At 39.4% G+C, this 22,574-nt stretch overlaps 1 protein-coding gene across 13 annotated transcripts in view; it reads right to left on the bottom strand.

The window, feature by feature from the left end:
• The window catches only part of dgkza (diacylglycerol kinase, zeta a), a 66,115-nt gene that overhangs the window by 20,599 nt on the left and 22,942 nt on the right, over positions 1 to 22,574 (bottom strand). For 7 of the 13 annotated variants that reach the window (XR_008949585.1, XM_057026412.1, XM_057026413.1 and 4 more), the window contains 21 exons: positions 21,211 to 21,306; positions 20,275 to 20,352; positions 18,841 to 18,897; positions 18,649 to 18,717; positions 18,452 to 18,523; positions 18,244 to 18,360; positions 18,073 to 18,144; positions 17,127 to 17,225; positions 16,854 to 16,936; positions 16,700 to 16,760; positions 16,260 to 16,373; positions 14,573 to 14,710; positions 14,335 to 14,413; positions 13,563 to 13,618; positions 13,156 to 13,218; positions 12,964 to 13,037; positions 12,271 to 12,382; positions 10,314 to 10,400; positions 9,844 to 10,138; positions 6,419 to 6,498; positions 6,196 to 6,237 (listed from right to left, as the gene is read on the bottom strand). Coding sequence is in view for 12 of the 13 variants with exons in the window: in XM_057026412.1 (XP_056882392.1) it covers positions 6,196 to 6,237; positions 6,419 to 6,498; positions 9,844 to 10,138; positions 10,314 to 10,400; positions 12,271 to 12,382; positions 12,964 to 13,037; positions 13,156 to 13,218; positions 13,563 to 13,618; positions 14,335 to 14,413; positions 14,573 to 14,710; positions 16,260 to 16,373; positions 16,700 to 16,760; positions 16,854 to 16,936; positions 17,127 to 17,225; positions 18,073 to 18,144; positions 18,244 to 18,360; positions 18,452 to 18,523; positions 18,649 to 18,717; positions 18,841 to 18,897; positions 20,275 to 20,352; positions 21,211 to 21,306 (1,944 nt within the window). In the remaining variant the exon portion in view is untranslated. Of the gene's footprint in view, positions 1 to 4,487; positions 4,590 to 6,195; positions 6,238 to 6,418; positions 6,499 to 9,843; positions 10,139 to 10,313; positions 10,401 to 12,270; positions 12,383 to 12,963; positions 13,038 to 13,155; positions 13,219 to 13,562; positions 13,619 to 14,334; positions 14,414 to 14,572; positions 14,711 to 16,259; positions 16,374 to 16,699; positions 16,761 to 16,853; positions 16,937 to 17,126; positions 17,226 to 18,072; positions 18,145 to 18,243; positions 18,361 to 18,451; positions 18,524 to 18,648; positions 18,718 to 18,840; positions 18,898 to 19,513; positions 19,577 to 20,274; positions 20,353 to 21,210; positions 21,307 to 22,574 lie in introns of those variants that run through there. The other 6 variants (XM_057026409.1, XM_057026415.1, XM_057026406.1 and 3 more) reach the window with 5 other exon arrangements.

The following is a 22,574-nucleotide window of genomic DNA, read 5'->3' as shown; positions in this document are numbered from 1 at the left end:
AGCCTTGTTCTTTGTTTACACAGCACTAAACATTAGTAGTGCATCTATCAGCAGACTGCTGCCTCTGTACCACACAGCCAGACATTTCAGATCTCTGACCAAAGCCTCCGGACTGTCTGCAGAGAGGGGAATGTTGCGAAATCCTCCAACAACAACAAGGCACACTGTCCTCTCCTATTAATCTTTTTGTCTTCACTTTAATAGTTTAATATTAACAGTCATTCTCAGGGACAATCGCTTGTGCGGTTTATGGACGATTAAAAAAAAAAATGGAAATTTCACACCTGTGATGACGTCTGATTATCCATTAGCTCTGACATTTATAAGGAACTGGATACACTCCAGCAGATTTGTCTATTTGAATTTAAATATCATTATATAATTGCACTATATTCTCAGTTTGTTGGTGATAAAAGAAAGCCCAGATCTAGATTTATTAGATTTGGCTGCGACTCTGGCTGCCTCTTGTGTGAGCGCTTCTGTTTGTTACAGATACATTATGTGTTATTTATGAGGTTTTACAACTCTTCATTGGTAACTGAACTAAAACTGTCGCAGAAAAAAATCCGAGAAAGGGAAATGCCTCGTAGCACTCCTCTCTTACGCAACTACCTGAATTTAGGGGGTAATACTCACGCGAACAAAGTAGTAGCACAATCCTTCATTAAAGCGTGAGTTAGTAGGACTCATCCATTCATAATCTGGATCTATGTACTCTCCCTATTGGGCGCAGCATCAATGGCAAAGCAAGTACGTGTCACATTAACCATTCTTAATTAATAAATCTTTTTTAAAAATGGTGCTGGTAAATTTATATTTCTGTTTGTTGAATAATTGACAATTTTATCAGCCAAATATGGATTTTCATGTATATATACGCAATATATTCTGTTAAAAAAGAGACAAGGGGAAGAAGAGTGAGAGGAGGAGAGCAAGTTTCACTGCAAAAATCACCATTAATGATACGAATACAATTTAGACAATATCAAATTTTATCAGTGGTAGCTGCAGTGTAAATAATACAACCTGAGTGGATAAAACGTCTCTGCTAAGCAACATGGCAAAAGACAAAATGAGAAAAGTGAATTTACTTTCTTTTCAGATTTCATGCAGGCTGCGACAAAAATACTGCTTGAAGTAAACACTACTCCTACTCAGCTTCTCTGCATTTGTCTGCTCTTATCTTGTCCTGCTGTCAATTCTAGGAACAGTCTCACACCGAGTGCAATGCCCACAGGCGTTTACAGCAAACCTACAAACGTGGACTCAAAAGGTGAACTTATCTAACTGACTGACTCTTCCACTTGTCATCTTTTTCCACCAGACTTTGCTTCATTCACTCCTGCTCGTCTTCAAACATATACCGTTGGAGGAGAGACTCATGGGCTTTGTGGCTTTATTTTTCAGTTACACTGGGATTGTATTTTAGGTTTATTAAGACTGATTCTCTTTTCAAAAATGATCTGTATTCTCTATTCAATCGGAGCCTAACATGGAGAGTTTCTTTAAATGGTAATGTAGCCTCCTCCAGTCTTTACAGCAAGCAAAACAAATCTCAACTTAAACTACAGAAATACAATAAATAAATCAATGCATACCACAAATATATTTGGTCTAGCTTTTATATGCTATTGATAGATTAAATGAATGTCATAGTTTTAATCATTTCTTTTTAAAATTCAGATCATGTTGCAATTAGAGTGTAGAATAAAACTCAGAATTATTGCTTCTTATCTCATTAAAGCATCTCACAAGGTAATTTAATCACCAAGGCCCAGATTTTAAATTAGAGCAGCTTAGTGCAGTAAACACAGAGAATTCTGACATGTATCCTCAAGTAAGAAAGCAGCTAATGAAGTTTTTAATAGTCTTCATGAGGGTTTCATTTGAGTAACATGTTATCAATATGATTGTTTTGATATGTATTGGACAGTGTGTTAGCAGATTCACATTGAAATGTATGTTTTCAAATAATGAATTGTGATTGTAAGAGGACCACATTATCATCAGATTATTAAGTGTATATGTGCATCATGATTCACCATAGGGCAGCAGATCAAACGGTGAAACAAGTGTTACATCATTTGGTTGCTATGCAACACAAAGTCTGACATGAACTTATCTTAAGTTGTCTTTGTGGCATTAGCAATGTAACCTTCATAGAAACAGGATAAAAATAACGTTTGCATTGTTATTAACTCGTGAAGGGTAAGCTGGACTGAGTGTGACGCACAGAAAATTCAGATGGAGAGGACGGAAAAGCATTGTTCCCTCTTCAGAACAGCAGTTTACAACTAGTACTGCCAATTCCTGCTAAAGCTTCCACAATAATTTACTCAACATTAAGGAAAAACTCAACATTATAAACTATTATATACATATAGTTTAAGAAAAAAGTCAGAAAAAAGTATCCAAACTTTCTGCGTTAAATAATAGTTTGCGGCTATTTCTGGTAAGCTGATCCCAACTGTCCTCTCTGTATTATTGTTTTAGGAAATCTATAATTACAGTCATCAAATAACTGTTGGTTTTAGCAATGTTGATATGCAGCCTATGCCCTGATCAAGAGGCAATGATAACCCTTCTCGGTTATCATTGCCAGGACTCCATCTCAAGTCTTTTTGGAAAAAAGTGGATGAGCTCTAGTTGAAGTTTAGGATGAAGCATAACACGAGCCGACTTCTAGGCCTTACAAAAACCCTGGCACACAGAGCAAGGATGGGATTTGACCCACACCAACGTGACGCCAGTAAAACTATACCTGGTCCAAATCACCAACATTCTGTAGTTAAAAGCATTCAGAAGAGTAATAAAAGCAGGGTAAAGTACTCCAAACATGAACGAGACTGCAATAATTACCCTTAAAATAATAATATACACAAAAAATCCTGTTGTGAAAAGACCAAGTGTGGGTTTATCTCTGAAGACCCCAACGATTCAGAAAAGCATAACCTTCCTCCTCATTAGCAGATCAACTCAGTGCAGCATCACTGAACAACAAAAGAAAGATAACTTCACACACCAAAACAGGAAAGAACATCAAGTACAGAAAAAGAAACTCATAACACAAGTACAGTCACAGGAAATTGTCCATGCATCATGCTTCAGCAGTGAGACACACGGGCCAACTAATGTGTGCAAATGGCTTCTATATGCCAAAGGACAAAGGCATATCCTGGTATTTTATAACCAAATCAAAGCTCACATTGACTAAAAGCCAACCAATTAGCTATTAATTAGTGTATTTACACTGCAATAGGTTTAGAATTTGACTGGACTGATAGAACATCTTCACTCTTTTTCAGTCAGTCTGTTTTAAATCCTCTGAACAGCCTGAGATGGTTCTGCTGAAATGTTACCAAACCTTGAGCTGTTGGCCAAAGGACAGGATTTGACTCTAGAACATTAAGATGTATTAAGGAGTTCACGTTTGACTTCTGCCAGGTATTAAGTTTGAGGTTATAAAGCGAAGCCATATTATCAGCTCGACAGTTGGTATAAGGTCATCGTTCTGTGCATTATGGGCAGATTTTTCCACTTTGGACTCAGCTGACAGAGATAATGTTTTTGATGTTTTGTGCAGGGTTTTTTTTTGTTTGTTTTTTGGGAGCCATATTGTTTGGAGGGAAAATTGTTTGCCATTTCAAACGAGGCATGCATTTTAATTTTTGGTTGTTTTGTGCACTTTATGTTTTTTTTAGTATTTTCTTTCACTGTGATCCATTTTCCTGATTTTCTGTACATTATCTGAATTCCATGTGTTGATTCATTTGGTATTGTGCATGATGCATGATTAGTTGTTTATTTGATTTTGTGATAAAGGATTAATGTGTTTTGTTCAATGAGTGTGTGGCTATTGCCTGGACTACAAACTCACACGGATTAGTACTAACAGGAGACAGTATGGCTTATTAAATACCCCACATCTACCTCATTTTACTATCACTCTGTAACACTGCCTCACACGTGGTAATTCCTCCTCTTTTAAAATCATCCATGTACATGTCTAACACCAACACAGTAATTCTGGTCTAAAGAAGGAATCCATTCTTTTTTTTTTGACAAATACATTGACTATATCCTTAAAGTGACAGGTGTAACACATTTACACAGATGGTTCAAGTTGACGAGTTTGACTGTATATCTTTGATTATAAGTTGTTTTGTGACACTTGAGAAACTGTTGACATCACTTGGTCAGTATTTCCAGTACTGTTTGTGACCCTGAGCAATACGAATTGCTCTGCTTTTCATCTGGAAAACTGACAGGTTTTGGTTATGGCACCACTATCAAATATGATCCAACTCCAAAGAATCTTACTGTCACAAACAATCTAACCCTAACCTTCAACCTCCACATCAAAGGAAGAAGCTGAGAAACTTTTGCACTTTATGCTGCCTGATGCTGTCAGGTAGTTTTATCACATTTAAACTAGGAGACTACTGCAAGTTCTCCACACTATGCTTTGTCCATTAGTCCCCGGTCCACCTGAAAAACTATCCTTAGACTAGCAGTGAATGCAGATTGTACTCACAATTTGTGATGACCCAGCAGTACCTATATATAATTGGAGGCTCTTTTATAGATCTCTAGAGAATGCAGAAAGAAGCAATATATTGAACACATCATTAATGAAAGTCCTGTCTCCAAGATAAACATGAAGTCTAGGTCCGTATTGAACCAGATGACAATACCACTTCCTGGCTTGTGTCCCACATGGCATTTATGCCATACATTAACATAAAGCCTGTCTCACAAAAGGTGCAATTATTGGTTGCGGATGAGTTTTTTAATATGAAATAATGGCTGAATGTAGAAGTCGTAAATACTATGCTCATGTTTGTACTAATAGAGCTGAACTGAAGAAAATCTGCAGAGCGTCCTTCAACACCGCAAATGCTTAATCGTTAGGATCACTGGTTGGATCTTTGGGGAATCTCCACGGAAATGTTCCGTAATGAATAAACATCAAAGGACTGTAATGGATAAAGCTTTACAGCTTCTGCCTGAAGCTGGGACACAAGACAAAGGTCTATGTTCTTTTAAACACTTTTTCATAGATCATAGCTGACACCAACAACGTTGAAAATATCTTTTAAAGTGGTTAATTTGTTGCTTGTCTGGAGGATATTTGCCAGCTCTTAAATAATCCTATGCTGACCAACAATCAATCCCACCCCCTCAATTCTCTAAGAGAGGCCACTGCTTCACCAAAGTTGCAAAATTCAAGATGTTTAGTGAAAGTTAGGCAAACACAGTAATGCAAAAACAGGAGCTTAATTATTTAACAGTTTTGCTGTATATTTTTGAATCACTGTTTTACATTACAACAGATAAAATGTTTGTAAAAATACAACATTCTTTTAAATTGGTTGATTGGGTGGTGCTCAGACAAATAGATCAAAACTATCAATGAATAATTTTTTTGCCATCCTTCTCACTAGCTGTGTATAAATTATCGGAAAAGTAATTAAGCCAAACAAATAGGGAGTTACACAAAAATGATATTTGGATAGCATGCATCTGTGTATTGCCAAACATTTTTACAACATTCAGTGACATCTACTACAGATGGTGTTCTGTTTGTGTGTGGGGGGTGTATTTGTGTTTAGAAGTGTGAGAGTGTGTGTTGGTTAGTAGGTCATAATTCATTTTTGAAAGAACCAACACAAAAGAGTGTTATTGTATAAATATTTACTATATTTTGGTGTCTGAGTGCCCTGCGGACTTGGTGACGAGGCCTTTGCACCTGGGTCTGGCTGGGTTTAGTTTACAGGGACATATAATCCTCTGGTGGTACCTCCACGGGCAGGAGGAAGCATCTGGGTCTGATAATTTGTCAGTTGGGCAGCGAAGAAAATCGGGGCCTCATAAGTCAAATTCTATTCTCTTGTTAAAGCTGACTGCTAAGATATAGGATGCTATTACTTTTAATTAATTAAACATAAAAAAATCTTTTTTTTAAAACATGAAAGCATGAATGATAGCATAAAACCTTTTTAGTTGTATAGTATCCTTGCTACTCTTTTGGTCAAAATATTGATGGTACAATACATCAATGTTTATATATAATGGAATTTGGACATCTGTAATTTTCCATTTAACATGGAACTTCAGTGGTCTGGTTTTTCTTTTCCCATGTGCCTCTGAGCTGATATTTTACCACAATATAAATTCAAACGTCTAACTACAAACCTGCAGTTCCAAGTATTTGAAGGGGGAGAGGGAGCAGAAGTCCTAGACAAAAAGATGGGAGCATAGAAAAGTAGAGAGCAGTTTTCTAGGAAGTGAAAGCTCAAAATGTGTGAATGGACTCTGAAAACTGAGGGCACTGTCTGTAAAAATCTGACTTGAAAACCATTATCTCAGCAATCACTTATCACAAAATGGCTTCCATAATGCTGGCCTTCTTTCTTACCTCTTGCAAACGCTGGATATGTTCTCTGCAGGTTTCTAAGTCGCTGTCACCAGGTACCACGATCAGTCCCAGAGGAATGGCTGGAGATACAAACACATAAGAGGTCTTTGACATGTGCTCAGGAAAGGAAAACAATCAACATGTGATTGAAGTACATGCTTTCAGCTTTAATTAAGAGCTTTTCTGCAGAGTGTCTCCAGGTTCAGGGGCTATTCATTTAGACTTACTTGATCAAAAGTAGATGAAAAGTCTAGCATCACTATATTGTGAGCTCCCCCCCCCCCGCACTTATATGGTTTGTTAGGTCTGTACTTCAGTTGCCTTTAGTTAATTTAAAATTTCAGATTTTTTCCATCTTTGTTTGCATTGGTGGGCAGAGATCAAGTGACTAACTTCACCTTTCGCTCCAAAATATCCAATGGATCCTATTCTATGTAATATAACATATAATACAAATCCAAGCATAACCCAACCCAGCATCCACAAAAGGATGATTGATTAATTAAAATTACTTAATATAAGTTACCCAATCATTTTCATGTGATTTAATAATTACCTTATGACATCAAATATTCCAAAATGGCGGTGTTGATGAAGAAGTATTGAATTTAAAGCCACCGACATACAGTAGCTCATCTATACAGTTTAGTCTGTAGATGACATAATAATGCTTAAACCCACAGATTCCTCATGGTAAATGAAATCATCGACTCTGAAATCAATCTAAATATATGACAAGTGACATCCTTTCACTAATATTAACAGTCAACTTGATAGTAACCATTTTTATGAAATGCTTCCAAGCAAGCTGGCTGACATTGAGCCACCATTCAGTGCAGAAACAATAAAGACAGCTCCCTGAGGCTGTGCAGGCGAGCAGCCTGTTAAACAACACAACTCTACTGGCGGAAGATCACACGGCTCAGTATGGTGAAGGAGCTGCACCCCCATACACTCACCTCCCATTGATACCAAATATCTCATTGAGTGAGATTCTGTTTGGAATCAAGCATTGACAAAACCACAGTCAAACAGTGCCAGATTCTGAAAATGGAGTTCAATGACCTCCCATAAGAAGCCAATATTTACTACTGATCCTCGTCATACCTTATAAAGCCAATGGAGCCTTCCCGTTATCACCTTGTAAAATGAAAGAAGCTATAGCCTTCATTTATTTTTTCTGAGAAGAAATTTTTTGAAGGGGAAAAAAGTTATTTACTGTACAAATCCGTAGGCAGGGATTATAAAGTGTGTTAAAGGATTAACAAACAGTGCCCACAGGTTCAACAATTCATTTTCAAGTTTGGTATTTTGTGGCCCAGATTACCAATGTCTTCATCTAGCTAACTGCACAACTGTCACAGTTCTGCGGCTGCAGCTTACAAGCTGTGCCAAAGGATTATTAAACTAGCAGTTCAAAGGTAAAGGATTCAAAGATTGACGATTATGAACAACTGACAATTCGGCACATTACACATTTACATTCAGTCACCCACACGTCACTCATTGATTTTTAATTATACTATATGTAGACATGTATTGTCCAATCAGGAACATATAGAAAAACCCAATGTCACCTTGTCTACCTCCAATAAATCTTAACATTTTTGGAATATTTACTCAAGGAAGTTAAGCACAGTTTAATATCCACACAAGGGCAATGTGGGTCTCCAACAGTCGGTTGAATGTCCAGAACATCCCACTGCAGTAAGAAGACGGCCAAAAAAGAAGATCAAGGGCAGCAATATCAAGGAGGCCAATCACAAGTGACTAATTCAAAGCCACAAGAAGAAAAATGGAGCATGATCAAAAACCAGGCACTGAGAGACAGAATAATCCAAATCAGACAGACAGGAACTCATGGACAAGGTGTGCAAAAATATCATCTCTGATGAATATGAAGTGGAAGCAACAAGATTTAAACAAGGGACGCAGCAGTAGCAGTAGGGATGACACATTCAATGAACCAACAGCGGAGATACAGAGGATATGAGATGGAAAAGAAAGTCACTTTCACGTATGTAATCGGGATTTTCTGAGATTTCAATCAAGATTTCCTTCACACGTGTCCCACCTAACAGGGGAGTCTTGGCTTCAGACATTATCCCAAATGTTGGCTATCCATTGGATTGTTTGAGTTTTAGGTGGAGCGTGGGTGGAGCAAACACATCTCAAAGGTACTTGATGACTGAGTTGTGCATGACTGAACCCTCAACTGTTTTTTGGATATGTCAGACTATTTTGGTGTCAGCCCACATCATCAGAAGCTCTCAGATGTGTTCATCTCTCCGTTTAGAAGAGATCACTCTGTCATTGTTATGTAAATATCACTCTTCTTCACCTTTGGATATTTGCGTTCTTCCGTTTACATGGCACCCCTCAACACAACCACTCACTGATCTGCACAATGCTGTTCTCCAGCTCCATTCACACATGAATCTTATCCAAAGTGTGTATTAAGGTACCTGCAGGATACAGGGAAAACCTGCCCAAGCAAATACAGAGCTCTGCTAATTGAGGGCTCACACATACAGTATAACATCCTGCACAGTGGATACGTGAAAGGCAAAATTCAGTGCCATTACTGATATTTGCACTACTCACTTCCTTTTCTTACTAAAAAAGTGGCAGCAGCTGAATTTAAAAGTTAGATGGTAAGAGTTGAATGCAGTAATATACAAAAAGATAACTACTGTATCTTGATATCAGAGTGTGACTTGCCTGTTGAATAAAATGAATAAAACTGGGAAAAACATCTGGATAAAATAATTAATTTCCCACCTGTATAAGGATTGTAAGACTACATCATGGTCGGAATAGAATAAAGGAGTGAAACCCTCTTTACATACATACGTACATACACACATACATACACATACACACACACACACGCACACGCACACACACGCACACACGCATACACACACGCATACACACACACACACATTTTATCAGAATTATAAAACATGGCTGTTGTAAAAGCTAGCAGTGCCCTCTGGTGTTAGAGTTCTAAACTTAAAATAACAGAGAGAGAGTGAGTGAGTGAGAGGGAGAGCGAGGGAGAAAGCAAGAGAGAGAGAGAGAAAAATAAGATCGTTGAATATGATATAATTCAGGTAAAACACTGTAAATTATTATAGATTACATTACCTTGTGGACAATACTCTCTAATTATCAATGCTGCTATTATTTAAGCATATCCGCACCCATCTTTCCACTAAGTTTGTCCACATGCTAAGAAGCAAAAACAGCTAAAAAAAATCGGTTGTGATACAATTAAACCCCAAGAAATAAAATAAAGTCAAAAAATCAGCCAATCAGGTAACTATCTATATTTACGGAATGCAATGAAATGTTCAACAGCAATAATGCAGAGGAAATCTATTGCTTTCTTTCGTTCATAGGTTGTTACTGTGTGTCCTTACATGCTTGCCGTAGTTTATCCTTGTCATAGTGCAGAGCCTCATAGTCAGCCATACTGATCCTGCTGACCCTGATTCTCAGTCTATCTGGGACATGCTGCTGACTGGTATACAAGCAGACATAATCATCATCATCAGAATTATTATCATCACTATTACAATTGGTGATATTAACAAAATCATACTCATTGAGGTGCGGTATTGAGGTCCGTCGTTTGGTTTTCTGAATCATATTAGCTTGGTTTCTAAGGCTAATGTAGATGACAGACGGAGCGAGTCTACAAGGTTCCCCATCCACCTTTAATGACACAAATCAAATAATTCAGTCAGTAAACTGCAAAAACTTTGACACCTCAGGTTAGTGACCGAAGTCAGGTGTAGCAGCAACATGTTATTTTAGAAATATTGAAAAATAGAAGAATGTTCTGCAACCACCATGCTAGGATTGCAACGGGTGTGTCAACAGCTGGTACCTGTACTGGAAGAGGTTTTGTTGTGGTGAGAGTGACTTCCCTGCACTGGCTTAACCGCTCCCCGTGTCCACCAACCTGGAGAGTGGCCTAATTGGGTAAGAAGAAAAGAAAACACAAGGGGAGTGAAAGTAGCTCCATATTCTCTAAACAAACCATTTTTGTGTTAGATAATGTACTTTTTCACAGACAGAAATTCAATTCTAAATTGCTGCATTTCACCATTTATTAAAATAAATTACAGGGTGTGTTTTAAATGCCCTCCTGGGCTACCACCTTATCGTGGTGGAGGGGTTTGCGTGTCCCAATGATCCTAGGAGCTCCGTTGTCTGGGGCTTTATGCCCCTGATAGGGCCACCCATGGAAAACAGGTCCTAGGTGCAGTCATGGGTTTGAGGGGGTCCGGTTTGGTGACCTCAGGATCGGGTCTCTGCTTTTTTGCAGATGATGTGGTCCTGTTGGCGTCATCGGCCCGTGACCTCCAACTATCACTGGATCGGTTTGCCGCCGCATGTGAAGCGGCTGGGATGAAAATCAGCACTCCCAATCTGAGGCCATGGTTCTCAACCGGAAAAGGTGGAGTGCCTTCTCCGGGTCAAGGAGGAGATCCTGCCCCAAGTGGAGGAGTTCAAGTACCTCGGGGTCTTGTTCACGAGTGAAGGAAGAATGGAGCAGGAGATCGACAGGCGGATCGGTGCGGCATCCGCAGTAATGCGGACTCTGCACCGGTCTGTAGTGGTGAAGAGAGAGCTGAGCCGAAAGGCGAAGCTCTCGATTTATCGGTCGATCTTCGTTCCTACCCTCACCTATGGTCATGAGCTTTGGGTAATGACCGAAAGAACAAGATCACGGGTACAAGCGGCCAGAATGAGCTTCCTCCGTAGGGTGGCTGGGCTCTCCCTTAGAGATAGGGTGAGAAGCTCTGCCATCCGGGAGGAGCTCGGAGTAGAGCCGCTGCTCCTCCGCGTTGAGAGGAGCCAGATGAGGTGGCTTGGGCACCTAGTCAGGATGCCCCCTGGACGCCTCCCTGGTGAGGTGTTCAGGGCATGTCCCTCCGGTAGGAGACCCCCGGAAGACCCAGGACACGTTGGAGACACTATGTCTCTCGACTGGTCTGGGAACGCCTGGGGATCCCTCCGGATGAGCTGGAGGAGGTAGCTGGGGAGAGGGAAGTCTGGGCTTCTCTTCTTAGGCTGCTGCCCCCCCGACCCAACCCCGGATAAGCGGTAGAGGATGGATGGATGGATGTGGATGGATGGATGGATGGATGGATGGATGGATGGATGGATGGATGGATGGATGGATGGATGGATGGATGGATGTTTTAAATAGACAAACCGCATGGTAATTTTTCTGTGTTGTTTTGCCGTTTTCATATGCTGCTCATGTTTGTGCAGTTTATAAAAGTATAAGAATATTGATGCAGTCAAAGCCAATTACATCAAAAAAGCTAAAAGAAATGTAAAAAACATACAGCATATGTTGTGAGATCTCTGATTCAAATTAACTGTGGGCTACTAAAGGCAGACAGCGCCTATGCTATTTATGTAATTTACTGTATGATTGCAAATAGTAATTGTAGCAATTATTGTAATCAGCAGGCAATCGACCGTCGGGACATTATTCTCTTGTAACCCTGGCAACCAAGGCATAGTTAACAAAAAAAAGCACTTGTAGAGCACAGGCCTCTGCAGTCAGGTAATTTCCTCACATATTGTGACTTGTACCCATAGAAAAAATATATATAGCTAATACATAACAAGGTTACATAATATAATATGCTGCTTTATGATCAGATTCCTAAGGTCAACGTCCCTCTGGAATCTGATCTTCTGCAGCTAATCGTCAATATTTCCTGAAAATTTCAATTAATTCCCAGCACAAATTTTGAAGTTATTTCACAAACAGACAGACAAACAAACAAACAAACAAACACCAGCTGTCATACATAATTACATACCAGCGATGTCATTGTGAAGCCAATGACCTCGATGTATCCATCATCATGGCGCTGAGGTTCAAAGTCATGGTGTTCACTAGGATTTCCCCAAGGTGTGGTGCCTGCACAGTACCTGTAGATTCAGTCAAAAACTTCATTTGAGAATTGTGATCAGCAGTTCTTTTAAGAAAGATGTAGTTTGGGTCATCGTGAATTCCACAAATAAAGGGCCCAGATGTAGAAGCAGAACGAAATGTAAGTTTATGGCAAAAAAAACACCTTTTCATTCCTTTGATTTTGTTTAAAATACACTTTCAATACGTACAAGAAAGATGGTAGCACAAGAGAACTCATCAATCTGAAATGATTAAAGATCCTTGAGACTGAATTGAATCCAATAACAAATGTAGGAGCACTTTGTAATTAGGCTTCCTAGCATCAGGGGACAACAGCTTCAGCAGTGACTGGTGAGCTCCTGGGTGTGGAAATGTGTATCGCTCACACTGATTTATTAAAAATTATTCAGAATAGATTTATATTTATTATATTCTCATATGGAAAATGTTCAAAATAACAAAATTCAAAAATGCAATGCTCTATATTAACTGTGTATAGGCTTTATTAAAAATCCATAAAGAATACAATTGACTATTATTTTCCTAACAGATTTCGTAAGCAAATAAGCTGCATTTGTAAAAGTCGGAGTGAAATCACCTGGGGATGTTGAGGAAGACCAGACACTGCAGCTTCAAGTCCTGAACCTTTGATGTTAAATCTGTCCCGTCACACTAGAGAAAGACAGAGAGGGAGGGAGAGACGGAGAGAGGAAGAGAGGCGGACAGAGGGAGAGAAACTGAGTGACTTGATGTTTTCACATAAATGACTGCTTGAGTGACAGCTACCCACCACAACTTTGATGTGCTTAGACAGGTCTTTGGAGCTTCCCATCAGGAAATCTGAAAATGCTGTCTGTAACGCATGCACACACACACACACACAGATTAAAACTGACAGTTCTCTCTGAGGAGTGTATTATGGAAGCCGCGGTAGGCCAGAGATCCTCTATTGCCTTTCCAAACACTGAAGTTATTTGTTTCTTTCACTATGCTGCTACAGGACAGTGTACCCTAAATGATCTGATCCTATGCATGATATAAAGACTTAGCTTGAGAGTGCAATCACAGTAGTCAAGTCAAAATAATGTTATCAGAGCAAACAATCAAGTTAATTAATGCCAGTAGATAAAACTGTCTGTAACAACAGAATGAGATTCACTAAAACATTATGACAGTTGGTAATTGAGCTGCACTCACCCCCGCATAGAACATTTTATTCCTAAAGCGACTGTTAAACTTCTCTGGGTTGGCCTCTAAAAACAGACAAAAAGAGTGAGAACTCTTGTCAAATGTGTGAACATATTCATACACTGATCCTTTTTTTTAATTTCTTATTTGGGGATACAGTGATCCCTCGCTATATCGCGTTTCATCCTTCACGGCTTCGCTGCTTCTCGGATTTTTTTTGCGAGTCGTTCATTGCAGTTCTCAAATATAATCGAAGGTGGCATATCCGTTTATAAAAATCTTCTTGCTCAGAAAAAGAAAGAGCGCCAACAACTACCCATAACAATGTTCTTCTCTCGGAGAAAGACTCCTGCGCCTTCAGTAGAAACAGACGCTCCAGCGGAGCGGAGTCAGGACGAAGAGGCACAGCTGGGACTGGGAAATACGCCAGTGACAATGTTTCCAACCTTGTATTACTATATTAAAATTATTGTTTTAAACAAATTTTGGGCTTTAAAACAGGTTTTGATTTTTGGTTTCATTCTATAGTTCAGTATTGCATTGTAAAATAATTAAAAAAAATAAAGCTGACTACTTCACGGATTTCACTTTTCGCGTGTTATTTTTGGAACGCAACTCCCGCAATAAACGAGGGATCACTGTACTTTAAAAGATAAACTCTAAAATTCTGTGAACAAAATACAAAGACAGACAGTCCCTTTTAAGGGGTCAAGGCTAATTATTTCTGTGGGTGTACTGATGGCTAATCAGTATTCACTGCAGTGTTAAGCTCCAAGCGTACCTCTTGACTCGTGGAACTCTAGAGTGACATGGGCGTCAAACCCAAGACTGAAGTAATTGTTGAAAACATCTAGAGGAAGCTGAAAGACAACATTAGCAAACCAAAAATGAAATATTTGACTTCTTTCTACTGAATGTATTTACTGTATTCAGCTGTGTGTCCAGACAACGATCAAAACACATGTGAGCGGAGCTACATGGTCACACATTGCCTTTGCTGGGTTCCAAGTGCGACTTACCTTATCATTTTGTTGTTCATCAGGTTCTGCCCCTGCAGTGTGATTTGGTTCAACCTGTAGACTCCATCTGTCCAACTGGACAACAGTTCCATCCTCCACATGGGACAAGATTTTAGAAAGAGGTTCATCTGTATAACCCTGGAAAGCATCATAAATATTCTCAGGTGTTAATTCAAACTATGTAGATTTACAGCCCATCAGCTGTTCACACTGACTAATATCAAATCCCATCTTTCCAACTCAGTGATAAACTGATCTTATTACTAAGCTGTAGACCCAGTGACAAATTACCTCTTATGTTTTTATGGCTAACTAAACACTCTTTAGTTAAGTTCATTAAATATAGAACGGCTTTCTATTATACAGTTCTTTCTGCCGGAATATGTTGCAAAATATTTAAGTATTAAGGAGTAGATATTATTTGATGTTTTTAAATCCATCTTAAGGGTCTTTTTTTGTATTTTTGGGGTACTTTTAATGGAATTATTAGCTGACTTGTGAGTAAATTGTGCCTGTATTGCATGCATGTATCTCTCGTATGCGTTGTTTCAGTAACTTTGTGTTCTGGGATGCACAGTTGTCTGTCTGGGAAGAGATTTTTAATTTGTGTCAAGCCAGGAAAAAGTCAGACAGACTCACTGATCCACATCACCAAGATCTACAACTACGATACTGGAATGTCAATCTGCTGCACAAGATCCACACCATCAAAGGCTTTGGCATGCTTTTGATCAACCATGTAGTTGACAAAATAATCAGGGAGGAACTTGATGCCACTGAAATCAAGAGAATATATCAACTGATGCATGGATCCAGCATCTTAACACTGTACATTAATATGATGTTTTGTAACAAAATATTCATTTAACGCCGCTAATTATGTTAACCCACAATAATTGAAATTTACTTTTTTGGAATCTTCTGTGTTTCATTGAGGCTAGATCATACAGCCATCTGTCTAGATCACTTACAGGAGTTAGTGGTAGGATATCGAGCTAATCTCATTTGGCCATTTGTCACTCGCCAGCCTCAAAGCTTTCAACGATTTGAGTCGGTGCGCGACTCTACTTCTTTTCTACTGCCATGCCTCAAGTGTTCAGTGTTTACTTCGGTCAAAATGCTTTAAAATTGATGAACAAAAACGCCACATCGCTTTAACTCAGTCTTACAAACATGAAAAAAGAATTATTTTGTTAATAGGTCAGTTATTAAATCAATCAGCACATGAGCTGATACACTGACGAGCCAGGTGTTTGCTCCCATTAACTCCTATGCTAAATTCCATGTGGAAAACATTTTAAAAACTGAAAGAAACTTTGTTTTAAAGTCATCCTTACTCCTACTAAGTTTTATGTAAACCTAATTAAAGTCTCCCACTTTTAACAAGCCCAGACACATCAATATCAGCAAAGTTCTAAAGCAGGTTGCATAGTTAAGAAAAAAAACAGTTTAAAAAACAAACCAGTGACTTTGAATCTTTGGATTTTGCATTATTTCAAAAATAACATTTGGATGTTGCTTATCATTTCATATTGCTAAAACACAATGCCCAGAATTTCTGACAGTTTAAATAAAAGGGATTAATCATGATTTGTTTTTTTTTTTTGTTTTTTAAATTGCTGTGATTAATCAGGAGAAATATATTATTAGTTTGACAGCACCAACATATTCATATCTCTGTACCCACCCCTCCCCAGTTGAGAGTTCTGGCAAGGTCGTTTCCAGTCCCAAGGGGTAACACAGCAACTGGAGGCTGGGGGTTTAACGCCAATTCATCAAGACAAGACAGGATCCAGCCCACCTAATTCAAAACAGAAATGCACTTTCATAGAGAGAGATATATTTGTTCAATAATATTTGCTTTAGAATATTTTTAGTGGACTTTAAGGTCCATGATTTTGGTGTTTTTACACATCTCTATTGGCCTGTCTTTCATCCTGGAACAACTCTGATGGCATTAAACAACAAATACCTTTTTTATGGTTGTTTCTTACACTTTTGGGAAGTCTAACATCCAAACCTGTGAGACTGATGTCCAATGTAAATATGGAGGTGAATATATTCTACTACACACACAAGTGTTACTGAGCATTTAATTTAAAACGTGTTTTTCCTGTTACCACTCACAGTGCCATCTCCCCCACAGGCCAGTATCCTCAGGTTATGGACCTTCCGATACAATTCTAGGCTGCAAGATTGACACAGGTTAACAGAGTTAAACCATTTCATTCAGTGTTTATTACATGTCAGCTGCATGCTCGAGTGTGAGCGTCTGTCCTACCCCTCCTTGGGCCCAGCTTGGCTCAAGTCAAACACTTGTCTAGGGTTTAGATTCCACATCAAGGACTGCAGAATCTTGGTGCCCTGGCAGATAAAGAAGTATTGGCACGTTTGAGAGCTAATTACCGGTAGAGTAAAAAAAAAGGGGGAAATAATTCTGAAAAGCAAAGGTCATCGATCATCTATGTAACCACAACAATTTGCATCAAACTATTTCTATCATGATTCATTTATTGACCTGTACAAGATAAATAACATATTCAGTTGGGAATACCTGGTTTCCTCCACTCTTTGGGTTGACAAAAACCAGCAGAGGCTTCATTAGTGGTGAGGGAATTGGCCTGATGATGAATGGTTTCCACAGTCTTCCTTCCTGTCAGAGAAGAGGCCCAGATCTTTAAATCATTAATGGTTTATATTCAACAAACTGTACATAAGCAGTTTAGTTTAGTTACGGTTCTCTTAATCAGTAATAAAGTACCTTGAGTGCCCTCTGGAGGCATCTTGCTCTAAATGAATGAATACAACCAGCCATGTTCCCTCAATATCCAAATTTATTTCTTCTCTATCATTTTCTCATTTGTTCTCATTTCCTCTGTGTGTGTGTGTGTGTGTGTGTGTGTGTGTGTGTGTGTGTGTGTGTGTTCATCTGTATCACACTCTGTTTAGATAGTAACATAAATACTAATGAACACAAGTATAACATTGCATTTATTGATCAGGGCATCTATTGTGAAAATAGTTTTATCAAGAAAATTGGCCACATTTTCTTGTTTCTTTTTTAACTTCCTGCCCGATTTGACAATATCGCTCATGCACAAAATAGACAAAACACCAACACGATCGCCGCGGGGTGTGAGGCCCGCAGAGGTGGCGCTGCTGGTGTGAACGACACAATCCGCTAAGATCAGCACAGAAAGGAAACCGCCTCCACTTCTGGGTGCTTTGTGGGCCGTCTACGTACAGTTTTCTGAGCAGGTTTTGAGGTGGAAAACGGCATTGTTTTTTTTTAATCCAGCACAAGATGACTGGCAATGCATCTATTTGTGAAAGTAGCAAAGAAAAGATTTGCACAGTGGCAACATGCTCATTGTTATCAAAGTTGTAAACGTCTATGTAGCAAATGAGCCTTTTCATTTATAATAGGGATGTTGGGGTATTTGCCCATCAATACTGGAATGATGGAGTACTCTTATTTAAGGTCACACCACAAAACTGACCTCAGCTCCCTTTTTGCTGCTTTTCCTCTTGAAGGATGTTCTCTTCTTTTTCTTACTCGACTTCATAGAAGACTGTGGGAGACAAACAGATGTGGGTGGGTTTGATTAAAAAACTGGAGAAAAGTTATCCAACAACAGTTATTTGTAAAAAATGATTGCTGTAATTGTCACCTGATGCCGTCGAACCCGAATTATCCATGTGGGAGGAACTACAAGAGCAGCATGAGCTCCTATTGGACAGGGCTCTTCAATCTGCTGCAGCATGAAGCAGGACATTTTGTTGTGATACTGGAAGGAGAAAAGTATTACGAGACCTTTGATGAAATATCCTTCTATTAGGTCAGTGACATCAGGTGAAACTTTTCAGTAAGACACTTACAGCCTGTTTGCACCAGGAACAACTAATGGCCACAATCTCTTTACTGTGAAAAGTGAACTTCTGCTGAAAGCCCTGCACAGAAAAGAATGAGGAAACTTATCTATTCTGTGAGTTAGTAAAAGAATTAACCAAATGTCAAGTTTAAACTCTAAATGCTTTCAATTTCAAGTTGGTTAAGATGAACAATTTTAAGGTACCTTCCCGCATTGTTTACATTTGCCTTCTTGCCGTCTCCGATGCACCCAGTGATGACGCACTATAATGGGCTGAACATGAAGACAGGTGACCAAATCAGTTTTATGACTTATTCTACCCACGAAAAACCTGTTCAATCAGCAATGGCAATGTTCCGTCCCACTATCGTCTTAACAGGTAAATGGGGATCTCACCTCTCGAAGGTTTCTGGAGCTAGATTCTCTGAAAGAAGGCTTACACCTGAAATTAATCTGGAAGGCAACAACGGGAGAACAGAGAGGTGTAAATACATGTGGCAAAACATAACAAGGAGCCGGTTGCAGCTGATTCATCGCTAGAACTCAAAAGAATGGTAAATCTAGAGATACCACCACCATGTACCGTGACCTCGGTTTTTTCCCCGTAACAGCGAGGTTATTCAACATGCACTGCCACCATATTTTGTTTTGTTTTATTAAAAAACCTAAAGGAATCACATTGTACCAGGCTCTTATACCGTTTGCTCAAAATAAAATGGATTTTACAGAGTTGGTGATGGAAAAAAGTTTGAAACAACCTAATGACCATGTTCCCAAAAAATGTGGACACTGAAAAGCACAAATAATACTGAATTTCAGAGGTAAGGAATTGCAGAATTTGAAAACCGAAATGAAAATGAACATCTCAGCACACCTGTAAAATTGCAGTTCCAGCTTGTTTGGAAACATGGTTCTATATTTTGTTGCAGAAGTTTCCCAGGAGAAGCACCCATATGACATTCTGCCATTTTCTTTTATACGTTTGTCTTTATAATGAACCGAAGTTGGGATACCACCTCTGTGGTGAACAAGGAGAAGGTAAAAAAAGGAAAAGCTTTGTGTGTCTCACTCTAAAGTTGGGGTCATTATATGGCAGGGCGGCATCCAGCAGAATGGCTCTAGAGCTGGGAAACTGCAGGTCATACAGGACGGAGAGTTAAGAAAGGCTGTCTGTTTTTTAAATGAACTGAAAGAAAACTCTGCAAGACAATAGTACAGTGCTTCTAGCTATCAAGAAACCTTGACAGCTTAATCGTGTGTTTCCCCTTCTCTGTTCTTTAAGAGGACTGAGAAATTAATCTGCCTTTGTTTTTCCCTCCATCACTTTTCCCCTCCTTTGTGAGAGATGTTTTAATCCCCCTCTTTTAATCTTCTCTGCTCCAGCTTTATCTTTGGATCACAACTGAATTTTAACAATTCCGTTTTTATGTGCATGCACAAACTTGATTTTGAAAGGGAACGATCTCAGGATATTGTTTTGCTCTCAAATTGATGCTCAGCCACAAAATTACCCACATTAGCCAGAAGTGTTAGTGTGCATCTGTGTTAGTGTGCATCATTAGTGCTACTAAACCAGTAATATTCTTTAGTTGAAACTTTTAAATGTATACTGTAAGCTTCTGTTGCGTTCTTAACTATTATTCTGTGTCAAAATGAAAGAAAAAGAATATTGGATACGATATGATATTGACCAATTGTCGAACTTAAAAATAATAATAATAATAATGTTTCTTTTTGTTTTCATGAGTTGTTTCTTTTGTCTCCTTTTCATTTCCATGGAAATGGAAAAAACAGTTTAAATTAAATTTGCTTAAATGTATGGGAAATTACCTTCTCCAGCTGTTCGATACATATAGTGTGGGCGACTATCTTACAGGCAGCACACTTTTTTCTGCTGACAGACTTTTGCTAGAAAATAGAAAGAGAATACAATAAAATAAATAGACACACATAAGAAAAACAACTTTTTTTTGGCCATTGAATTATCGTAGTGTAATACCGGCTCCGACCACACGGTGTCAGTATAGCATCTCAAAAATCAACACCTAATGACGCTGCAGAAAAAAATTGGGTCAACAAACACTTGATTAATTCATCTCAGTAAAGGTAATTCTTTGAAAAAGAGGTAGTTCTCCTGGCCAGTAGAGTGCTTTGACCAGATCTTCTGAATTGTCTGCAGTGACTCCCTGAGGTTGCTCTAGTGATGCTGAGATCAAGAAAATGACTTGGACACCTAAGATCTTGTCTCATAAGCCTATCAGTAGTCCTGTTATTATACACTATTATAATACACTATTATGCATTTCCAAGCACAAAAGGATACCCTACAAGGAAAAAAGAAATTACAGTAATAAATAACAAAGTTAACAACACATTCTAGTGAAAGAAAATGACTATGAAACTGTCATGAGGAAAGAGAATGAGTCACTTTTATGGATATCTGGTGGAATAAATTTCCAAAGAAGGAAGAAAGGAAGAGCGATTGTTTTTCTTTATGTGGGGATGAAACTTTATTTACTTGAATACACTCTTACTACTGAACAATGACTAAAATGACCATATTTACAATTACATCCATGATAGCCACCCATTAAGAGCTCTGTAAATGTTTTTTAGAGAATGTCATGGGTTTCATAGGGCTAATCATTACTAAATGATGCTACATATAACACCAGTTTAAACACTGCAAAGTATAAGTATTATTGTAAGCAGTGGAAATAGTTTTGAGAGCAGAGCTGATGTGCATTGATCATATACAGTCCTTACCAGTGCTCTAGCGATACAGTGTTGCTCTCCAACATAGCAGTAGTCTCCAGACACGTTTGTCTCAAACCAGATATGATCTCCATACACAGCCGACTCCTACAGAGACAACCAGAGAGGCTAATCAGGCTCAGTAAACCACGGTTGCAGGCTGGTCCCAGGCTGAGAGGTGGTTCAGAATGTCCTATATGTTTTCTCAGTTCCCTTTCAGTCGATTCACTTGGAGCCACATATTTATGACACCACAGTCACTATTCAGTTCTTACGCTCTTCTCCTTGTGATGAACACCTCCATGAAGTAGGCTGGCTAGGTGCTGCTACTTATCTTTGTCTTAATTGTAGGCTACAGCCAACTTGAATTTAGCTTAACAGCTGAGCTCTTGTGCGTATTGCTGCCTCCTCCGAGGCTCAACCCTGGAGAAATGGGTGAAGTTCGGGGAGAGACAATTTGGTAAGGCAGCAGGACCGCTGGGCAGACCACATGGAGTTCACTGATGGGTTGGAAAAATATCAGCCAGTCTCTGCAGGGGCTAGATGCCTGCCACGAGGACGATGACCTGCTTGTCATCGGCTTGGACATGCATGCTTTAATGGAGGATAAGCAGAAAGAGTCATCGTCGGACCAGTAGACTGCTGCTCTGCTGCTGCACTGGCCCTCCAAACCCACACATGCTTCCTCTTCCTGTGCCATTGCGCACATGAAAAGCTATCAGTCGACTACCCAGCTCTTCCACTGGCTCCGACACTGTCATAACTCACAGGATATTCCCTCCCTCCTGACCCGACAACCTGCCCATGTTCCAGGTTTTTGTTGCAGAACTAACTTCGACATGGCACAAACCACTCTCAGCCCGCGCCAGGGCCTGGCCATAGTCAGTTTTTGAGCTTGGATGGAGCAGAGAATGCCAGTTTGGTCAGCATTCCAGTCATGTAGGCATCCTCCATGGGTGGAATTGTCTCGTAATTGGGCCCATCCTATAATCACGGTGTCGGTGGCTCTGCTATGCCCCCATCCAAGTAGTGCAGTGACTCACAGCTAGGAAAAAAAAATCGGTCGCAGACAAGCGTGGCTTGTGCTTTGAGCTCTGTCACTATGCTCCATACAGAGGATATGAGTGTGTCCCATATGTGCCATGCTAACCGTTGCTCACCTATGTCGAACTTTGTCCGACCTTCTGAAGCGAGACCGGGCTATCTATGTGGACAGGCCTGTATCGGCCGATGGTTTGTTTGGACAATCACTCAACGGCATCCCGGCTAAGTTTGCCGGGGAAAAAGGCAAGCTAAGGCTCTCAGCAGTATAATTCCCAGGTGTGATGCTAAACCTAAGCAGCCCGCTAACCTGTGCAGACCTACGCCGTCACATA

This window comes from Takifugu flavidus, chromosome 3, assembly GCF_003711565.1.
Source record: "Takifugu flavidus isolate HTHZ2018 chromosome 3, ASM371156v2, whole genome shotgun sequence".
NCBI lineage: Eukaryota > Metazoa > Chordata > Actinopteri > Tetraodontiformes > Tetraodontidae > Takifugu > Takifugu flavidus.
Note: the sequence above shows the minus strand (reverse complement) of the source record. Positions and strands in the feature narration are given on the sequence as shown.